At 35.5% G+C, this 20,089-nt stretch overlaps 1 protein-coding gene across 1 annotated transcript; it reads right to left on the reverse strand.

Annotated features, from left to right (window-relative positions):
- Nucleotides 1-648: 648 nt before the first annotated feature.
- Nucleotides 649-4,406, reverse strand: LOC103965012 (flavonoid 3',5'-methyltransferase). The gene is made up of 5 exons (XM_048591661.1): nucleotides 4,246-4,406; nucleotides 3,777-3,862; nucleotides 1,557-1,701; nucleotides 1,276-1,407; nucleotides 649-1,130 (listed from the first exon to the last, which is right to left on the reverse strand). The coding sequence occupies exons 1-5, from the start codon at nucleotides 4,297-4,299 to the stop codon at nucleotides 840-842; spliced, it is 708 nt and encodes a 235-aa protein (XP_048447618.1). The 5' UTR covers nucleotides 4,300-4,406; the 3' UTR covers nucleotides 649-839.
- Nucleotides 4,407-20,089: the final 15,683 nt, after the last annotated feature.

The following is a 20,089-nucleotide window of genomic DNA, read 5'->3' on the forward strand; positions in this document are numbered from 1 at the left end:
TTTATTATTGGTTAAATTGGAATGACTTAATCTAAATCATTTGGGGTTGAGGAAGGCTACTCTGTTGGGTGAGTTGGGTGAAGAGAGGTTAATCTGAACTGGTATAACGAATAGCAAGATTTCGAATCTGTGTAGACTTCTTGGAAACTTGTTATTTGGTTCATAGGTAGTTTCTTGGATAAGACAGCCGTGAAATGATAACCTGCAAAGGTCCCGATAAAATCATGGAACTGAGATAGTCCCCTGAGGTAAAGCTATATGGGTTACATCAACATATTCTGGTGGATGTGGATGGGTGGTGAGTCCTAATCCTTATCCCTTTCTTCACTTTACTCCCTTGTCACTTTATTTAGTCCTAGGGCTAGGGGTTTTCGTGGGTACATATTTTGGAATTGTTCCTCCCGAGCGACAAAAAGCGCGCCAGTGAGAGCCTTTTTTGTTCACGTTAAGATTAAATGCATTGGAAGTGTGGATGAGAAATACGTGGGGTGGTGAGCGGTTGGATTCACTCCTGCATACAGTTGCTCACGCTTTGTCATTTGAGCAAAACCGCCAATTTGGGAAGAGATAAAAGGTGTTCTTTGTGATGTATGATGTGAAATGTAAGATTTTAGTCTCAAACTGTATGCAAATGTTAGGCCAGAAAGGAACAAAACACGAAAAACTGCAACAACATGCCCAACATCACACAAAGCTCATCTCATATGGTGAGGAGAAGATGTTTGTCAGTACATCTCCATAGTCTAAACAAAACATGTTTAGCATTTTATTTTAGATAAACAAACTGCAGCTTGATTGTTTTGGAGGACTTCAACAGAGTACGCAGAAGTTGCGTCTTCCTAACAGAGGCGCCTGCAGAGGGTGAGTCCATCCCCAACGGAAAGATGAGCCAATTCAATACGAGAATCAGCAGCTAGAAAGCTGTTCAACTCCAAGATATGTTTTCTGTGTGGTCTAGCTTGTTCATCTAGTTTCTCCTCCGGCTCCACCACTGAGCCGAACCATAACGTGTTATCGTACGCGATCATTCCACCAACCTTAACAAGCTTTAACAGTAGCTCATGATATTCCATGTACTTATCCTTGTTAGCATCCACAAATGCAAAATCAAAGCTCCCGTCTTCCTCCCCCTGCATATTTGTTTAAAATTTCAATTCTCTAAGCTAATAGAAGCGTACAACCCAGATGTCGTTAGTTGAGATGTTACAAATAGCAGCATTCGTATATTGATCTTGTAGGCTTCAAACTGCGAATCTTGCAACGTTATAAACTTACACTGGAAATGAGATCATTTAGGACTGAGAAGGCATCCGAGTGGAAGAATTTAATCTTATGATTCACTCCAGCCTTCTGAATGAACGGCAATCCAAACTCGTAAGCTTCTTTATTTGGATCGATTGCTGTAATCTGAAATTTTTTTTTACAAACACCATAACTAATTATAAGTGTTCATCCAGCTACATCAAATTTTTATACCAACGATATTCTATTTTAAAGAAATTTAAACTGCGGAAAGAGCGATATTCGAATTTGGAAGATTAAAGTAAAGAGAATACTTTGCCATCAAGGGGCAGTGCAAGAGCAGTTGTGAGAAGAGAATAGCCAGTAAAAACTCCGAGCTCCAGTGTCTTCTTTGCATTCATGAGTTTTAGAAGCATTGAGAGGAAAAGTCCTTCATCAACAGGCGCATTCATTATACTCCTGTGCTCCAAAATGTAACTTTTGAGATTAATTAAGGGTCATTTTGGTTTCGGCTTCTAATCAACTTAATTGTTAGACAAAAACCTTATTTGATTAAATATTTTGATTGAGGTCCTTAACATTATTTAAGATATTTAACTCATGCATTTATGCGTTTAATGTATCACAAATTATGAAATTTAAATAAATTCAAATACTATTTTTAAAATATAATAAATAATAGAATAATATTGTTCTTCACAAAATTATAGCAAAGAAAATAATGTACCCACATAATTATTAACATATTTTAAAAAATAACTATTGATATTTTTTAAAACATAAAATAAAAACATACAATTAGCATGGGTACATTTAGTAAAATTAAAAATGGGTACAAATAAATTTAAAAAAAATATGGGTACAAATACAAATAAAACTTAAAATGTGACATCCCACATCGCCCAGGGGAGTGATCCTTATATGTATATTTTCATCCCTACCTAGAACGAGGCCTTTTGGGAGCTCACTGGCTTCGGATTCCATGGGAATTCCGAAGTTAAGCGAGTAGCGCGCGAGAGCATTCCCTGGATGGGTGACTTATTGGGAAGTTCTCGTGTGAGTTCCCAAAAACAAAACCGTGAGGGTGTGCTAGGGGCCCAAAGCAGACAATATCGTGCTACGGTGGAGTCGGGCCTAGGAAGTGGTCCCGCCCGGGCCGGGATGTGACAATTGGTCCTGGCCCGGGGGGGGACCACTTCCTGGGCCCGCTCCACCACCGTAGCACAATATTGTCTGCTTTGGGCCCCAGCACACCCTCACGATTTTGTTTCTGGGAACTCATAGGAGAACTTCCCAATGGGTCACCCATCCTGGGAATGCTCTCGCGCGCTACTCGCTTAACTTCGAAGTTCCCATGGAATCCGAAGCCAGTGAGCTTCCAAAAGGCCTCATACTAGGTAGGGATGAGAATATACATATAAGGATCACTCCCCTGGACGACGTGGGATTTCACATAAAAAATATGGGCACAAAAAGAAATTAATATATGGGTACAAATTAAAAGTGAAATGAAAATTGGTACATATAAAAAAAAAAGGTTGCAAATTAAAAATGTGTACAAAATAAAAATAAAAATATATGATAAAAAATTTAGCCATAAATATAAATATACCAAATGAAATTATCAAATGTAACATTTCTAACACTAAATGAATGTATTTAGAAATAACAAATATTTTATTATTGAAATAATTAATGACGTTTATTAATACCTACGGACTTTGATAAAAAAATTGAAAAGAAATAAAGTTTTAATCAATGAAATAGCTAAAAAAGGGATGTGAACCTAATTTCTTCTTGATTTAATTTGGTAAAGGCCTCATTTGTGTAAAGGGTGGCTTCATTGTATAAAGGGTGCCTCACTCATTTTTAGATATATTTTATTAGAGTTGTAACTTTATTGTGCTAAGAAATTAAACTTTTGTACTACTATAAATAAAGAAACAACGAGTTGTGAAAACACACTTAGGAATTCACCCAATTCTCTCTACACTTGCCACACCCTCTCTCTCAATCTCTCTGTTGTTGTTCAGTCAAGTAAGTCTACAACATGTTATCAACACACTCAGTGAAGTATTGCGTTCTAATCATTATTATTGATTTTTTATTTTATTTTATTGTATGCTCAACATGCTATTAATTCAATTTAATTTTTCTGTGTTGAACGTGATACAACACATTAAAGGTGCAATTTTGACTTTTCGAAAAGGATTTTCTACAAAGAAACCCCTAGTAATCAAGTTTCGTAGTTTTTGAACAGTTCAATAGTAGTGTTGGAGTATTGCTTTTTCAACAATTGAATATAAAATTCCTAATACGCCCTCTCTCTTAGTGTAAATAATATTGTTTGTTCAAAAGAAAAATTTGCTTTTTTGACACTTAAAATTCTTAGTATGACCTCTTTTATTGATAATATCGTTTGTTCAAAAAAATAAATAAATAAATAAAATTCTTAGTGCGTACTTTAAAAGTTCTTTGCCCAAACATAAGTCTTCAAAATTATTGTAAATATGTAACATATACATTGAACATACCAGAACTGGTATTTCTCGACAGTGGCTTCCCTTAATTGCTTCAACTGCTCGTGCTCTCTTGGGTAGCAGCTTGTTTCAAGGATGTACTGCAATGATACAAGAAAATAAAGCTAATATATTTATCTTGTGAAGAAAAGTAAATCATGTAACTTCAACCTAAAAATATATAAAATGTAAAACATTTATTTATATTCTAGCCTTTAAACTGGTGTTTGTGTGTGTGTTGGGGGAAGAGGGTTTTTGGGTGCAACAGGCTTTTCCTCTTCAAGAGAAGGTTGGTATTTCATACACAACTATTAATAAAACACTAATCTCGCATAATCCTTCTTTATAGACCTTAGTCTCCGACCTCGAAGGGGCACTATTAGGGATGGAATTCCAGCACCGGATCTACAAAGATACACACACATATATACGTACACATATATGCACGCTATACACATTGAGGAAAGAGAAAAGAAGAATGAACCTTCAGAAGTGCTGGCGTTTTGAGGATGATCATCTCATCTTTCTCCGGTGCCATGCTCAAGAGTGATGATCTAATCTAGATCTGGAAATAAATAGAACTTTTGGTCTTTACACATAGTTTCTTCAGCATTGAGGAGACCCCACCCGGAACCTACCCCTCCAGACAGTTAGGGACCATCTGTCATTTCACTTGAATTGACACTACCAATGTCGACATTTGAATAAAAGCTAACATTTTTGTCGTGTTTCTCGTATTCGTATTGTTTTCATATCATATCCAATAGCTTAACGGATCATGTCGTGTAATACTCGTTAAAGTAAACGGATAATATGATCCGACCCGAAATCAGCCCGTTAATATTATTAGGTAATATGACCTAACCTGTGACAGCCCGTCCCGAATTATTCTTACCGTAGGTGTGACATGACGATTTTGCCCTGGGTGGGTATTTATCATTTTGGGGTGATTATTTTGTGGTTTTGTTGGTTGCATCTGAACCACACACCCACCCACATCCACATCATCTCCTTCCCCCGTTTGTCTCTCTCTCTCTTACCTGGTACTTACCTGAGCATCCACCGTGTCAAACCACATTTATGCATACTATATTAATTCAATGATCTACGTATAAATCAATATGCATGGCATTTCTAAACATAATTTCATTTAAATCGATTTTCTGAGAAAAATCTCAAGTATATAGGCATATACGAAAACCAAAATCCCACTCACTGGTATGTGGAAGGGTCGTAACCCCCAAGCCTCGATTGACTACGCTCGTCCTAAGGATTGGTCTCATCTATATGTGAAACAACCATATAAACGTTAATTTAAAGGACATAAATGAAACTACCTAATAACTTCTCATACATTACTTAAATGGGGTGTTTGAATATACCAACGTGATCTACTAAACACCATGAACATCCCCATATTTTTAAAAAAACTTTTTGACCATCCACGCGCAGGCACGTGCTTGGCACACGTACGGAAACCTTAACGGCGTTAGGGAATATTTTGTCCAAAAATGGAATATACCGTTATATATACCTGACGTCGTTAGTATATTTCGTCAAAGTTGACAAAATTTTTCCAGTTTTGGACGAAATATTTTGTCAACTTTAACGGAATATACTAACGAAAAACCATGAAATTTGTAACAAAATTTTTCCAAAACTTAAACCACACAACGCCACAACCGTTCAAGGGTACTTCAGTAATTTCACGCCATCGATACAAATATTTCAAGACGGGCTGTGACATATTGTATTTTATAGTAGTTTAAAAAATTAAAATCATCAAAATAACTTTTTTGTTATCGTGTTGAAATAGGTTACCCGCATGTCACTCTCATATACACCTATTAAGGACTTGTTATTAACGAGTTATTATCATGACCCGATTAATTATCGTGTTGACCCAAAACTCATTATTTTCATTTTATTTACGAGTCGTGTTAATAAGTCGTGTAAGAAATTGTAAGATTTAATAAAAGCTAATGCGCAATGGTCACATCCGTCACAATCAACAAGTTTTCTTTCCAATTATTGTCCATTTCGTGCTCTCCTTCTCGTACAGTCACGTAAGTTTTCTTTGAATTTCTTCAAAAACTCTTTAACTATTCCACCAATGGAGTTTAGATGCTCACTGGATGTGGTTGTTTTAGAGTTACAAGCCCTCAGCAAACATTTTTAATTTCTGAAAAGGAAATGAACTAAAATTTCTTGGAGGGAAGGGAAAACTATTTTTATTCTTTTTCTAGTGTTGTTCAACCATAAATGATTTTCCATATTCAGTAAGGCGTCTGAAGAGATTTTTAACCCAGCACAATTGTTCATAGCAGTGACACTAAGAAGAGATTTTTTAGTGTGACGGGCACACAGGATGGTACACCATATATTACTATATAAATGGTGAGATATATGTGTTAAAAAGTTAATAACTTAAAAATAAAATTTCTTACCACTTACCTAAAAACACATGGTGTACCATCCGTATTCTCGTCACAATAAAAAATTTCTTGACAATGAGTTCTGTCACATCCCGGCCCGGGGCGGATCACTTCCTGGGATATTGTCCGCTTTGGGCTTACCATTCCCTTACGATTTTGTTTTTGGGAACTCACGAGCAACTTCCCAGTGGGTCACCCATCATGGGATTGCTCAAGCCTCCTTCTCGCTTAACTTCGGAGTTCCTACGGAACCCGAAGCTAGTGAGCTCCCAAAAGGCCTCGTGCTAGGTAAGGATGGGAATATACATTTAAGGATCACTCCCCTGGGCGATTTGGGATGTCACAATCCACCCCCCTTAGGGGCCCGATGTCCTCGTCGGCACATACGCGGCCAGGGTTAGGCTCTGATACCAAATTGTCACATCCCGGCCCGGGGCGGATCACTTCCCGGGCCCGCTCCACCACTGTAGCACGATATTGTCCGCTTTGGGTTTACCATTCCCTCACGGTTTTGTTTTTGGGAACTCACGAGCAACTTCCTAGTGGGTCACCCATCATGGAATTGCTCAAGCCCCCTTCTCGCTTAACTTCGGAGTTCCTACGGAACCCGAAGCCAGTGAGCTCCCAAAAAGCCTCGTGCTAGGTAGGGATGAGAATATACATTTAAGGATCACTCCCCTTGACGATGTGGGATGTCACAGTTCCATGGCATATGGAGCTTTTGAGAAAGAAGGATTTGGTGAACGATATCAAGAATGAAAAAGAAAATTAAAAAATAACAATAAGCAATAACGTATATAAGGACATTTGTACCGCCTCTCTAATAGAGGAACTGTCTCTCTAACAGAGTTAGTATCCACCAACATATACGGGTCACATCTCTATAAGAGAGATGAAACAAATATTTGGTAAGAGTAGCATTTTTGCTATTAAAAAAAGAAAATCAAAATCATTATTAAAACATTTTAGATTTTAATTTCCAACGTATATTTATTTAGGGAGCTTAAGATATAGAAACAAAAACTTTCACTATATTTCAAGAAACTCCACTAATTTTTAAACATGTCAAGGACAGACAAAAACATAAAAGCAACTAAAGCCTAGCCCAAAAACATGGAAATAATGTTTTAAAATATCAGACGTACCCATAAGGCTTTAAAGTTGTTAATAGAACCCAACCCTCATAACTCTAACAAAATTAATATATGTCATAAGCTCAACCCATCCTCGACTATTTTTGCAGAATCAGTTTTAAAACCATATGTAGAATTAGTTTGTATCCTTTATTACTAAAATCAGTTCAACCCGTTCTCAACAATTTTTGCAGAATCAGTTCAACTCATCATCGACTATTTTTGTAGAATTAGTTCAACCCGTCTTCAACCATTTTTGCAAAATTAGTTCAATCAGTCATCGATCATTTTTGCTGAATCAATTTAAACCATCCTCAACCTTTTTTGCCAACAAATTCAACAATTAGACAAACAAACAAACAAATTCGTACATACATGCGTACAAAGGAGTTTTGAGAACAACGAAGCAGTAGAAAGAATTGAGGAGGAGGAGGAGCAGGAGGAAGACGGCTCCAGGCTTTGATCATGTCTGCGAATTGAAAGTGAATCAGAAAGAGTTTATTTTAATGCTAACCAAGCTCTTTCCTTTTCTTGTCACGAATCAAATCCCTCGCGGCTTGCTTTTTCGAATTCAATTACAGCTTCAAGCTGGGCAAGGTGGGATACAAGTGAACTCCATCAATACCGTTCAGAGAATTGTAGGCTCTTATCAGCAAAGAATGGTAGGCGTTTGGGTCTTCAGAGAACTGTAGACCGACCCTATATAGTTATGATGAGGGACACACCCACTGCTTGTAGTTATTATTTGTATCTCGAGTATACTGTGCAAAAATAAAACGTATTCCTTCAGGATTTCAGCCTCTAATTAAGGGACACACTCGTCACATCAGCCTCAAAGCTAAGCATAAAATGTAAAACAAGAAAGTGTTATATTCTATATCTGCAGGAAAATGGCAACTCTTTTGGCCTTATAAGTCGGAAGTAAATCTCCAGGAAGGCAACTACAAAATTCGTAATTATTAGAGGCAGTTTTATTTGCATCTATTAACTATTATTAGGTGCAATTATTGTTAATTTCTGCCCCTAAATGCATACGTCTTTTATTGTTCCTTCATCCCTGCAGATATGGTAAAAGGAGATGAAAGAAAATAGATTTCCACAAAATAAAACTTCATTTGAAAATCCCAGATAAAAATGCAATATACGATAAAGTAATATTTAAATATAAACAGAACTCACAAAATAAGAAGAAACTTGTATTGTCACCCTTCTCAAAAGAATTGTACATTAAATCTGCAAAAGCAAAACAAACAAAAATAACAAAGAATGCCCAACCCCAAATTGAGCCGGTTCATAAGGTAATCTTCTAAAAATAAAACCTAGAAATCTTACGCCAAGTTAAAAGTATAAGAAAATCCATAAGTGAAGATTAGCACAAGGCCTTTACCTTAAAATTTCTTGAAATTTTTCAATCAATTCTACTTCGAATTCTTCAAATCTAGGCACTTTCCCCATTCTTAAATTTTGTCACTTAGTTTTTTAATCTCTGGAATATCACAATGAAGAAAGATAAAGGCGAAATAGAGAAGAAAAGATTACGAAGAAGGAAGAAATGAGAGAGAACACGAGTTCAAAAGGAAGAAGCTGTGCGCGTGTGTGCGCGTGGAATGTTGGAAATGAGATAAATAAGGGATGCCGGTGCATAGGTATCGGAGAATTAGGGTTTTGGGAGTTAATATCTTTTGATTTATCCACTAAACACATCCAAAATAAACGAAAAAAATATGTAAATACCTAACTAAAATTACTAAATTTCATTAAGTATATTAGAGGCCCATTTATTCGCCTCTAATATATGAAATTAATAGCAACAATTTTTATTCCGCCCCTATCACTTTAATTAGAGGCAAAATTATATATCCGCCCGTAAGGCAAATTAATAGAGATGAATCCTTATTTTCGCCCCTAAGCTACTGCCCCTAATAATCAATATTCTTGTAGTGGGGCCACCCTTTCCTATTTTGGTACATAAGATCATCTCTAATGGTTAGGCTAAAAACCAAATATTTTAACCCGAAAAATTTAGTTTTTAGCCCAGAAACAGTTTTTCTCCTCCAACCGTTCTAGCTTAAAATTTTAGCCCGAGATCATTAAAGAATGAACTTAGGCTTTTTTTTTTTGTTAAATTAAATTTTTTTAAAAAAAATACATATGTAGACTATCGTGAATTAATTTTATGAACATTTTAATCTAAAAAAATTCAATAAATATTGAGTGGAATCCACTCCGATTTCTGGGCTAAATTTTGGAGAGAATTTGATCTTGGTTTAGCATTTAGCATTTAGTCCAAATTTGCTCCTTGGGTTGGAGTGGGTTGGGGGAAAATTTTAAAGGATAATTTAACTTTTAGCCCACCATTAAAGTTGATCTAAAGGTCCATCTTTCATTTGTCTGAAGCCGTTTGTTAAAAATCTCTCTCAGTAAGAAGTAAATGTGATAGTCATGAATACCATTTATGAGCTTTATGTGCAGTTCAACTACTATATATCTGTCGTGGAATCTGACTCGGCTAGCTGTTGTTACCATCGTTAAGTCTCGTTCTCTCCTCCTTGCGTTTTGGTCCGTCGGTCTTGACCTGCTCTTTAATCTTCTTCGCTGTTCGGTTGGAGACTTCGTTTTGTGCCCATTAGTTAGGTTGCTGGAGAGTTTTTCCGGACTTCGTCCCATGCTTATAATCTTCTTCACAGTTAGATGCGGTCGGTTTGGCTCCTCATGTTTTAGGGTTTTGACATCCGATTAGTGATCATTTCAAACTTATACTTTGGATTTAAGCCTAGTAACCGGTATATAGGCATCAAAGTAACCTAGGTCATTTTGTCTAAATCATTCGGCAACTAACGTTACTTTAAACTTGTCTATGTGTGTATGTATGTATGTATGTATGTATGTAACTGCATCAACTTTCATCTTCTTTTTCGAGCTCCACTTTCCATATTGGTTTATGTATAGCAAGTGGGAGTTGGGGGGTGTAAGTCAACAACTCTCCATGTGTTTTTGCTCACAATCTATTTCATCATTTTATCGTTGATGGTCTTCTATCCGACACCATTGACTTTTTTTTTATTTGTTGTATAAATTTAAAATGCTTTTGTTTTTCTTAGCGGATTAAGAGTGCTATCCGACAGAAAAAGCCTTTTCTTGACTCTAGCATTCTTGTCGCTTCTTTTATCTGCCATTACGTTCATTTCCTATTAGATTTTATCTAATATCCTACATAAATTAACTTTTCTTGTCGTTTTTAAGGACCCTAATGGGTAGTTTCGTAGTAGTGTAGCTTCATTCCCAAAAGCAATATCTTGTGATTTCATAGGTTCCTTATATGTAATAGGATTAGACTCCAAACTTGGTGTAATCAAGACAAAGGGGATCACCCAAGGAGAAAATCATATCCAATCTACTATTTTTTTATGCTGTCTTCTGTGGTCCCTTGTATAATTTGACACTCGACCCCTATTTGCAGATCAAACTCAAAGGACATTTATTTTAAAACTGTTTAGGCCCAAATTAATGGGTATGGGCCGAGTAAGTTCTTCGGCCGGCTCATGATAGATTACTGCCCCATAGTAGAGTCTTGACCCATAAGGAGATCTAGATTCATAGTGAGATCTCAGCCCAGTTCACAAGGTAACTTGGGTGAGTCCAATTTGGTCAAGGATTCTAGTTTTTTTTTTTTTTTTTTTTTTTTTTTTTTTTTTTTTTAACAAACAATATTATCTACACTAAGGAGAGAGTCTGCTTAGCCTCACAATGGGCTAGCAATAATGTGGTTTAAATTCTCTATTAGCGAGAATCGAACATAAGACCTCTCACTTACATGTGAAGAGAAATACCACCAGACCGTAGTACCAAATGGCAAGGAGTCTAGGTTCTTTGGATAAGAGATAAAACTTGTTGGATTACCTTAGCAAATGGGATGATCATAATATGATTTTTGATCTTATCGAGGGTCAAGAATTTACATAAGATCAGAGTTCCAAAGTTAGAAGGAGTACTCAAGGCCCAACCTAGTATGAAGAGTATTATTGTTGAGTTCTAATCCTGATAGGTTTTTACCTTGGTTGTTGTTATAAATAAAAGAGGATCTACAACATTCAAAGCCCTCTCTAAACACACAAACAAATCTACCCTATGCAAACCCTCACTCTACACAAAATCTCTCCTGAGAAAACACTAACCATTCTAATCTTGTCGAGCACACCTTCAGTTAGTCTTTTTTGTTATCGTGTTGAAATAGGTTACTCGCGTGTCACTCTCATATACACCTGTTAAAGACTTGTTATTAACGAGTTATTATCATGATCCGATTAATTATCGTGTTGACCCAAAACTCATTATTTTCATGTTATTTACGTGTCGTGTTAACAAGTCGTGTAAGAAATTGTCAGATTTAATAAAAGCTAATGCGCAATGGTCACATCCGTCACAATCAACAAGTTTTCTTTCCAATTATTGTCCATTTCATGCTCTCCTTCTCGTACAGTCACGTAAGTTTTGTTTGAATTTCTTCAAAAACTCTTTAACTATTCCACCAATGGAGTTTAGATGCTCACTGGATGTGGTTGTTTTAGAGTTACAAGCCCTCAGCAAACATTTTTAATTTCTGAAAAGAAAATGAACTAAAATTTCTTGGAGGGAAGGGAAAACTATTTTTATTCTTTTTCTAGTGTTGTTCAACCATAAATGATTTTCCATATTCAGTAAGGCGCCCGAAGAGATTTTTAACCCAGCACAATTGTTCATAGCAGTGACACTAAGAAGAGATTTTTCAGTGTGACGGACACACAGGATGGTACACCATATGTTACTGTTAAATGGTGAGATATATGTGTTAAAAAGTTAATAACTTAAAAATAAAATTTCTTACCACTTACATAAAAGCACGTGGTGTACCATCCGTATTCTCGTCACAATAAAAAATTTCTTGACAATGAGTTCCATGGCATATGGAGCTTTTGAGAAAGAAGGATTTGGTGAACGATATCAAGAATGAAAAAGAAAATTAAAAAATAACAATAAGCAATAACGTATATAAGGACATTTGTACCGCCTTTCTAATAGAGGAACTGTCTCTCTAATAGAGTTAGTATCCACCAACATATACGGGTCACATCTCTATAAGAGAGATGAAACAAATATTTGGTAAGAGTAGCATTTTTGCTATTAAAAAAAGAAAATCAAAATCATTATTAAAACATTTTAGATTTTAATTTCTAACGTATATTTATTTAGGGAGCTTAAGATATAGAGACAAAAACTTTCACTATATTTCAAGAAACTCCACTAATTTTTAAACATGTCAAGGACAGACAAAAACATAAAAGCAGCTAAAGCCTAGCCCAAAAACATGGAAATAATGTTTTAAAATATTAGCCGTACCCATAAGGCTTTAAAGCTGTTAATAGAACCCAACTCTCACAACTCTAACAAAATTAATATATGTCATAAGCTCAACCCATCCTCGACTATTTCTGCAGAATCAGTTTCAAAACTATATGTAGAATTAGTTTGTATTCTTTATTACTAAAATCAGTTCAACCCGTCCTCGACAATTTTTGCTTAGTTCAACCCATCATCGACTATTTTTGTAGAATTAGTTCAACCCGTCTTCAATCATTTTTGCAAAATTAGTTCAATCGGTCATCGACCATTTTTGCCGAATCAATTTAAACCATCCTCAACGTGTTTTGCCAACAAATTCAACAATTAGACAAACAAACAAACAAATTCGTACATACATGCGTGCAAAGGAGTATTGAGAAGAACGAAGCAGTAGAAAGAATTGAGGAGGAGGAGGAGCAGGAGGAAGACGGCTCCAGGCTTTGATCATGTCTGGGAATTGAAAGTGAATCAGAAAGAGTTTATTTTAATGCTAACCAAGCTCTTTCCTTTTCTTGTTACGAATCAAATCCCTCGCGGCTTGCTTTTTCGAATTCAATTACAGCTTCAAGCTGGGCAAGGTGGGATACAAGTGAACTCCATCAATACCCTTGAGAGAATTGTAGGCTCTTATCAGCAAAGAATGGTAGGCGTTTGGTCTTCAGAGAACTGTAGACCGACCCTATATAGTTATGATGAGGGACACACCCACTGCTTGTAGTTATTATTTGTATCTCGAGTATACTGTGCAAAAATAAAACGTATTCGTTCAGGATTTCAGCCTCTAATTAAGGGACACACTCGTCACATCAGCCTCAAAGCTAAGCATAAAATGTAAAACAAGAAAGTGTTGTATTCTATATCTGCAGGAAAATGGCAACTCTTTTGGCCTTATAAGTCGAAAGTAAATCTCCAGGAAGGCAACTACAAAATTCGTAATTATTCGAGGCAGTTTTATTTGCATCTATTAACTATTATTAGGTGCAATTATTGTTAATTTCTGCCCCTAAATGCATACGTCTTTTATTTTTCCTTCATCCCTGCAGATATAGTAAAAGGAGATGAAAGAAAATAGATTTCCACAAAATAAAACTTCATTTGAAAATCCCAGATAAAAATGCAATATACGATAAAGTAATATTTAAATATAAACAGAACTCACAAAATAAGAAGAAACTTGTATTGTCACCCTTCTCAAAAGAATTGTACATTAAATCTGCAAAAGCAAAACAAACAAAAATAACAAAGAAAGCCCAACCCCAAATTGAGCCGGTTCATAAGGTAATCTTCTAAAAATAAAACCTAGAAATCTTACACCAAGTTAAAAGTATAAGAAAATCCATAAGTGAAGATTAGCACAAGGCCTTTACCTTAAAATTTCTTGAAATTTTTCAATCAATTCTACTTCGAATTCTTCAAATCTAGGCACTCTCCCCATTCTTAAATTTTGTCACTTAGTTTTTTAATCTCTGGAATATCACAATGAAGAAAGATAAAGACGAAATAGAGAAGAAAAGATTATGAAGAAGGAAGAAATGAGAGAGAACACGAGTTCAAAAGGAAGAAGCTGTGCGCGTGGAAGGTTGGAATTGAGAGAAATAAGGGATGTCGGTGCATAGGTATTGGAGAATTAGGGTTTTGGGATTTAATATCTTTTGATTTATCCACTAAACACATCCAAAATAAACGAAAAAAAATATGTAAATACCTAACTAAAATTATTAAATTTCATTAAATTTATTGGAGGCCCGTTTATTCGCCTCTAATATATGAAATTAATAGCAACAATTTTTATTCCGCCCCTATCACTTTAATTAGCGGCAAAATTATATATCCGCCCGTAATGCAAAATTAATAGAGATGAATCCTTATTTTCGCCCCTAAGCTACTGCCCCTAATAATCAATATTCTTGTAGTGGGGCCACCCTTTCCTATTTTGGTACATAAGACCATCTCTAATGGTTGGGCTAAAAGCCAAATATTTTAGCCCGGAAAATTTAGCTTTTAGCCCAGAAACAGTTTTTCTCCTCCAACCGTTCTAGCTTAAAATTTTAGCCCGGGATTATTAAAGAATGAACTTAGGCTTTTTTTTTTTTTGTTAAATTAATTTTTTTTTTTTAAATAAATATGTAGACTATCGTAAATTAATTTTATGAACATTTCAATCTAAAAAAATTTAAATTCCGATAAATATTGGGTGGAGTCCACTCCGATTTCTGAGCTAAATTTTGGGGGGAATTTAGCCTTGGTTTAGCATTTAGTATTTAGCCCAAATTTTCTCATTGGATTGGAGTGGGTTTGGGGGAAAATTTTGAGGGATAATTTGGCTTTTAACCGACCATTAAAGTTGGTCTAAGGGCCATCTTTCATTTGTTTGAAGCCGTTTGTTAAAAATCTCTCTCAGTAAGAAGCAAATGTGATAGTCATGAATACCATTTATGAGCTTTATGTGCAGTTCAACTACTATATATCTGTCGTGGAATCTGACTCGGCTAGCTGTTGTTACCATCCTTAAGTCTCGTTCTCTCCTCCTTGCGTTTTGGTCTGTCGGTCTTTACCTGCTCTTTAATCTTCTTCGCTGTTCGGTTGGAGACTTCGTTTTGTGCCCATTAGTTAGGTTGCTGGAGAGTTTTTCCGGACTTCGTCCCATGCTTATGATCTTCTTCACAGTTAGATGCGGTCGGTTTGGCTCCTCATGTTTTAGGGTTTTGACATCCGATTGGTGATCATTTCAAACTTATACTTTGGATTTAAGCCTAGTAACCGGTATATAGGCATCAAAGTAACCTACGTCATTTTGTCTAAATCATTCGGCAACTAACGTTACTTTAAACTTGTCTATGTATGTATGTATGTATGTAACTGCATCAACTTTCATCTTCTTTTTCGAGCTCCACTTTCCATATTGGTTTATGTATAGCGAGTGGGAGTTGGGGGGTGTAAGTCAACAACCCTCCATGTGTTTTTGCTCACAATCTATTTCATTATTTTATCGTTGATAGTCTTCTATCCGACACCATTGACCTTTTTTTTTTATTTGTTATATAAATTTAAAATGCTTTCCTTTTTCTTAGCGGATTAAGAGTGCTATCCGACAAAAAAAAACCTTTTCTTGACTCTAGCATTATTGTTGCTTCTTTTATCTGCCATTACGTTCATTTCCTATCAGATTTTACCTAATATCCTACATGAATTAACTTTTCTTGTCGTTTTTAAGGACCCTAATGGGTAGTTTCGTAGTAGTGTAGCTTCATTCCCAAAAGCAATATCTTGTGATTTCATAGGTTCCTTATATGTAATAGGATTAGACTCCAAACTTGGTGTAATCAAGACAAAGGGGATCACCCAAGGAGAAAATCATATCCAATCTACTATTTTTTTATGCTGTCTTCTGTGGTCCCTTGTATAATTTGACACTCGACCCCTATTTGCAGATCAAACTCAAAGGACATTTATTTTAAAACTGTTTAGGCCCAAATTAATGGGTATGGGCCGAGTAAGTTCTTCGGCTGGCTCATGATAGATTATTGCCCCATAGTAGAGTCTTGACTCATAAGGAGATCTAAATTCACAGTGAGATCTCAGCCCAGTTCACAAGGTAACTTGGCCGAGTCCAATTTGGTCAAGGATTCTAGTTTTTTTTTTTTTTTTGAACAAACAATATTATCTACACTAAGAGGAGGGTCTGCTTAGCCTCACAATGGGCTAGCAATAATGTGGTTCAAATTCTCCTTTAGCGAGAATCGAACATAAGACCTCTCACTTACACGTGAAGAGGAATACCACCAGACCGTAGTACCAAGTGGCAAGATGTCTAGGTTCTTTGGATAAGAGATAAAACTTGTTGGATTACCTTAGCAAATGGGATGATCATAATATGATTTTTGATCTTATCGAGGGTCAAGAATTTACATAAGATCAAAGTTCCAAAGTTAGAAGGAGTACTCAAGGCCCAACCTAGTATGAAGAGTATTATTGTTGAGTTCTAATCCTGATAGGTTTTTACCTTGGTTGTTGCTATAAGTAAAAGAGGATCTACAACGTTCAAAGCCCTCTAAACACACAAACAAATCTACCCTACGCAAACCCTGACTCTATGCAAAATCTCTCTTGAGAAAACACTAACCATTCTAACCTCGTCGAGCACACCTTCAGTTAGTGTTGACAGCATTAGAGCTGTATAATCAGATGACCAAGGAGCACCTTCAGTTAGTCTTAAGAACATTGCTTCAAGTTTGGCTAGTTATTATCCAGGTCTCGGCCAATAAGGAGTCTTTGAGTTCTTATTGAAAGAAGTCACCTCAATAGCCTTCTCTGCAAAGTGAGGTGTTACAAGGCTCGACACATTGAAAGCCGAGTTTATTTTATGATTAGATATTCGCAAGTACATTTTAGAGTTTGACATTCGGACTGCGAAACCACATTTACAATCAAAACACTTATCTCTTTTGAGTATTTGTGTGGTATTTGTTAGGCGTACTTATATTTGCACAAATACAATTACGGAGACCGAACCCGATGCCGACAATTTGTGAACTTTAAAGAAACTAGCAGCCTTGTCTTCTGGCTCTAGAACCTAGAAGGCCGAGACTAGTTCCTTCCTCATCCACAATTGCAAGACGTAGAAGTCAGCAACACGTTCAACGCCATCACCACCACATTCATTTACTCACCAACCGAGCTCGGTCATCAAGTTGACACGCCCCGCATTCAACCGAATGACGTAGTTAGCTTATTAGTTACTTAGCATGTGTGTCACGTAGGTTTGATAGTTTTTAGGGTAAACATATACACACACTAAAATTATATAGTAATAGATGACAACAGCAAAACTAAAAATTGAAAACCTATTCCCTATCTAAGGTTAGACATAGCAAATCTTCTAACATCATACAAACTCATCTCATCAAGTGATTAGGAGAAGATGTTTAATATTTCATCGTCGAAACATTTTCTGAAGATAAAATGTTTACCAATTTTTACTATAGATTAACAAACCGCATGCACTTCTAACATGGTACAAACGAAGTTTCATATTCCTTCTTCCTATCAGATGCGCCGTTAGTTCAATGGTGAGGCCATCACCCATGGAAAGAACTACCAATTTGATACAGGGGCTAGAAAGTTATTCAGTTCATGAATGAGAATAAGCAAATGGACACACCCAATATCAAAAGATTGAGATGGCATTCCAAATTATAGTCAAAGGATCTTCCTGAATTGGCACATGAGAAAATCTGTGAACAAAAACTACAATATAACCAATAGGAGGACACTCTTTGAAAACAAGGAGCGCCGACTCTGAAGATGAATTAACAACGAACTAACTAGTATTCATACCAGCATGAATTTTATCCTCAATATCATCAATGAAGTAGACCCCAAACGAGCTAATTACACACAAAATGAAATTACTCAATAGGGAGAATTCGCAAACAAATCTCACCAAAAGGCACTTAACGATGGAAAGGAAAATGATGGATTTTCGCCACCTACAAAATTAAAAATAAAAACACTTAAAATTCTTGCAAGAGTACAAGGTAATTGTAGTAGAGTCGGCTCTAGCAAGGTTGTTCTCCACAATGATTGAATGAATAATTAAAGTGAGAATCAAATCTTAATTAAATAATTAAATGTGAAAATCAAATCTTAATTAATTAATTAAAACAAAGTTCTGAAAAAAGTTGATAATAAGACCTATAATAAGAGAAATAAATTTAATTAAAAATATTAAAGAAATTGGCAAAGATAAGAAACATAAAAGAAAATAGTTTTTAAAAATAAAGTTGTAAAAGCACTAGGGTTCCACCGTCATCTTAACAATCTTAAGTAGTTCTCCCAATTACATATGACTTATAAATGCATATTTTGAAGGTTAGTTTTCCTAAATTATGCTCTACTTGGACCTCCAATATAGAATGTATATCAATCATGCAATCTGTCTGTGGTATTCAGATCAAATTTAAATATGCAAAACTCATTAAACTTTCTGAAAACACTTTGAAAAACCATGCAACCCTTAAGACGTAATATTCATCCTAAGTGAAATTACAATTTTTAACCACAAGAAGCCTTTGATTTTAGGGACCGGCCTCCGACCAAAATTATATCAAATTACTTTCTAAATAGCCTAATGGTGATCAAGTATTAAGACAAATAGATAGTTTAAAACACGGTGATTAATAATTCAAAATCTGCATGCATATATAATATCATAAGCAAATTGAAAAGAAACTACATATTTTTGCTGAGACTCATGGCCTCGTCCTAACAAAAGGGATTAGTTATGCACAATCATATACAAAAAATAATATTATGAACATAGATTGAAAACACTTTGTAAATAAACTTGAGTCATCAAAAGCTCTATAAGCCGAGTTCGCCAAAGGAGTGCATCCCTTTTTTTTTTTTCCTAATGGCTAAATAGCCTTAGTTATACTACTACAAAATAAAATCCTTACTAGAAAATGTCTTCTAAAATCTAATAAAGAAAATAGAATAATATAATTAGGAAATACATACTTATTATAACTTTGGAAAATCTGCCCAGTCACAAAGAATCTCACGTTTCTGGATCTTCAGGGCTCCAAAATAGGTCTAAAATGTCTTGAATTAAAGCTTGAGATGTCCCGAACATAATTGCAGAAGGCCTTAAACATCATCTAGGACCCCAAAAAGGCCAAATAAGCCCAAAACGTCACTTTGTCAGCACTGCACGTTGCTCTTTTATTCCATTGCCATTAATTATCAGCTTCGTAGAAAAATCTGAAACTTTGTCAAGAACAAGCTGAGAGACTAACGAACATCCTCCAATTGAAATCACTCCAAAATTCATCCGTTTGATCACCTTTTGCTCAAGAGAAAGTCAAATGTCCTACATTAGAAATATACTTTAATGTATCAAAATTCTCACAAAATAACCAATAAATTAATACTAGGATTAAGGTAAAATATATATTATAATATCTTTTCTTTTTTGTCAAATATATAGTATAATATCAACTTATCAAAAAACAAATCTAATTACACATGAACGTAAAATTAAAGGAAAGACAAACATGGAAATTGGGTTTAGGTGGCAAGGTGGGTGGGAGGGAAGATGAAGGAGGAAGGCTCGGAGGAGGGAGAGAAAATATCCAGAACTTATCAAGATAATTATTATAGCAGTTTTCAGGAAAACTGTAGAAGGCAAATGGCTTAAATTCTTCCATGAATTGCCACTCAATCATATTTCTCTTCTTTCTCTCACTGAAACTTTTACATGCATTGCATAATTTGTTGCCTAACGATTATTATTTATACTTTAACCTTTGGATCATATTCATCTTACATTCTGGTATCATGGATTTTGTTGCTTTTGTCTTGTTTTGCATTGGAAAGGATC

Source organism: the organism of the source record quoted next, unplaced genomic scaffold (assembly GCF_019419815.1).
Source record: "Pyrus x bretschneideri cultivar Hongxiangsu unplaced genomic scaffold, Pyrus_bretschneideri_v1 Contig35, whole genome shotgun sequence".
NCBI classification, from domain to species: domain Eukaryota; kingdom Viridiplantae; phylum Streptophyta; class Magnoliopsida; order Rosales; family Rosaceae; genus Pyrus; species Pyrus x bretschneideri.

Coding starts and splice junctions, on each gene's coding strand:
- LOC103965012 (XM_048591661.1), bottom strand. CDS start 4,299: ATGGCACCGGAGAAAGATGAGATGATCATCCTCAAAACGCCAGCACTT. Junction 3,863..4,245: donor AAACGCCAGCACTTCTGAAG/GTTCATTCTTCT, acceptor GTATCATTGCAG/TACATCCTTGAAACAAGCTG. Junction 1,408..1,556: donor CACTGCCCCTTGATGGCAAA/GTATTCTCTTTA, acceptor AAAAAATTTCAG/ATTACAGCAATCGATCCAAA.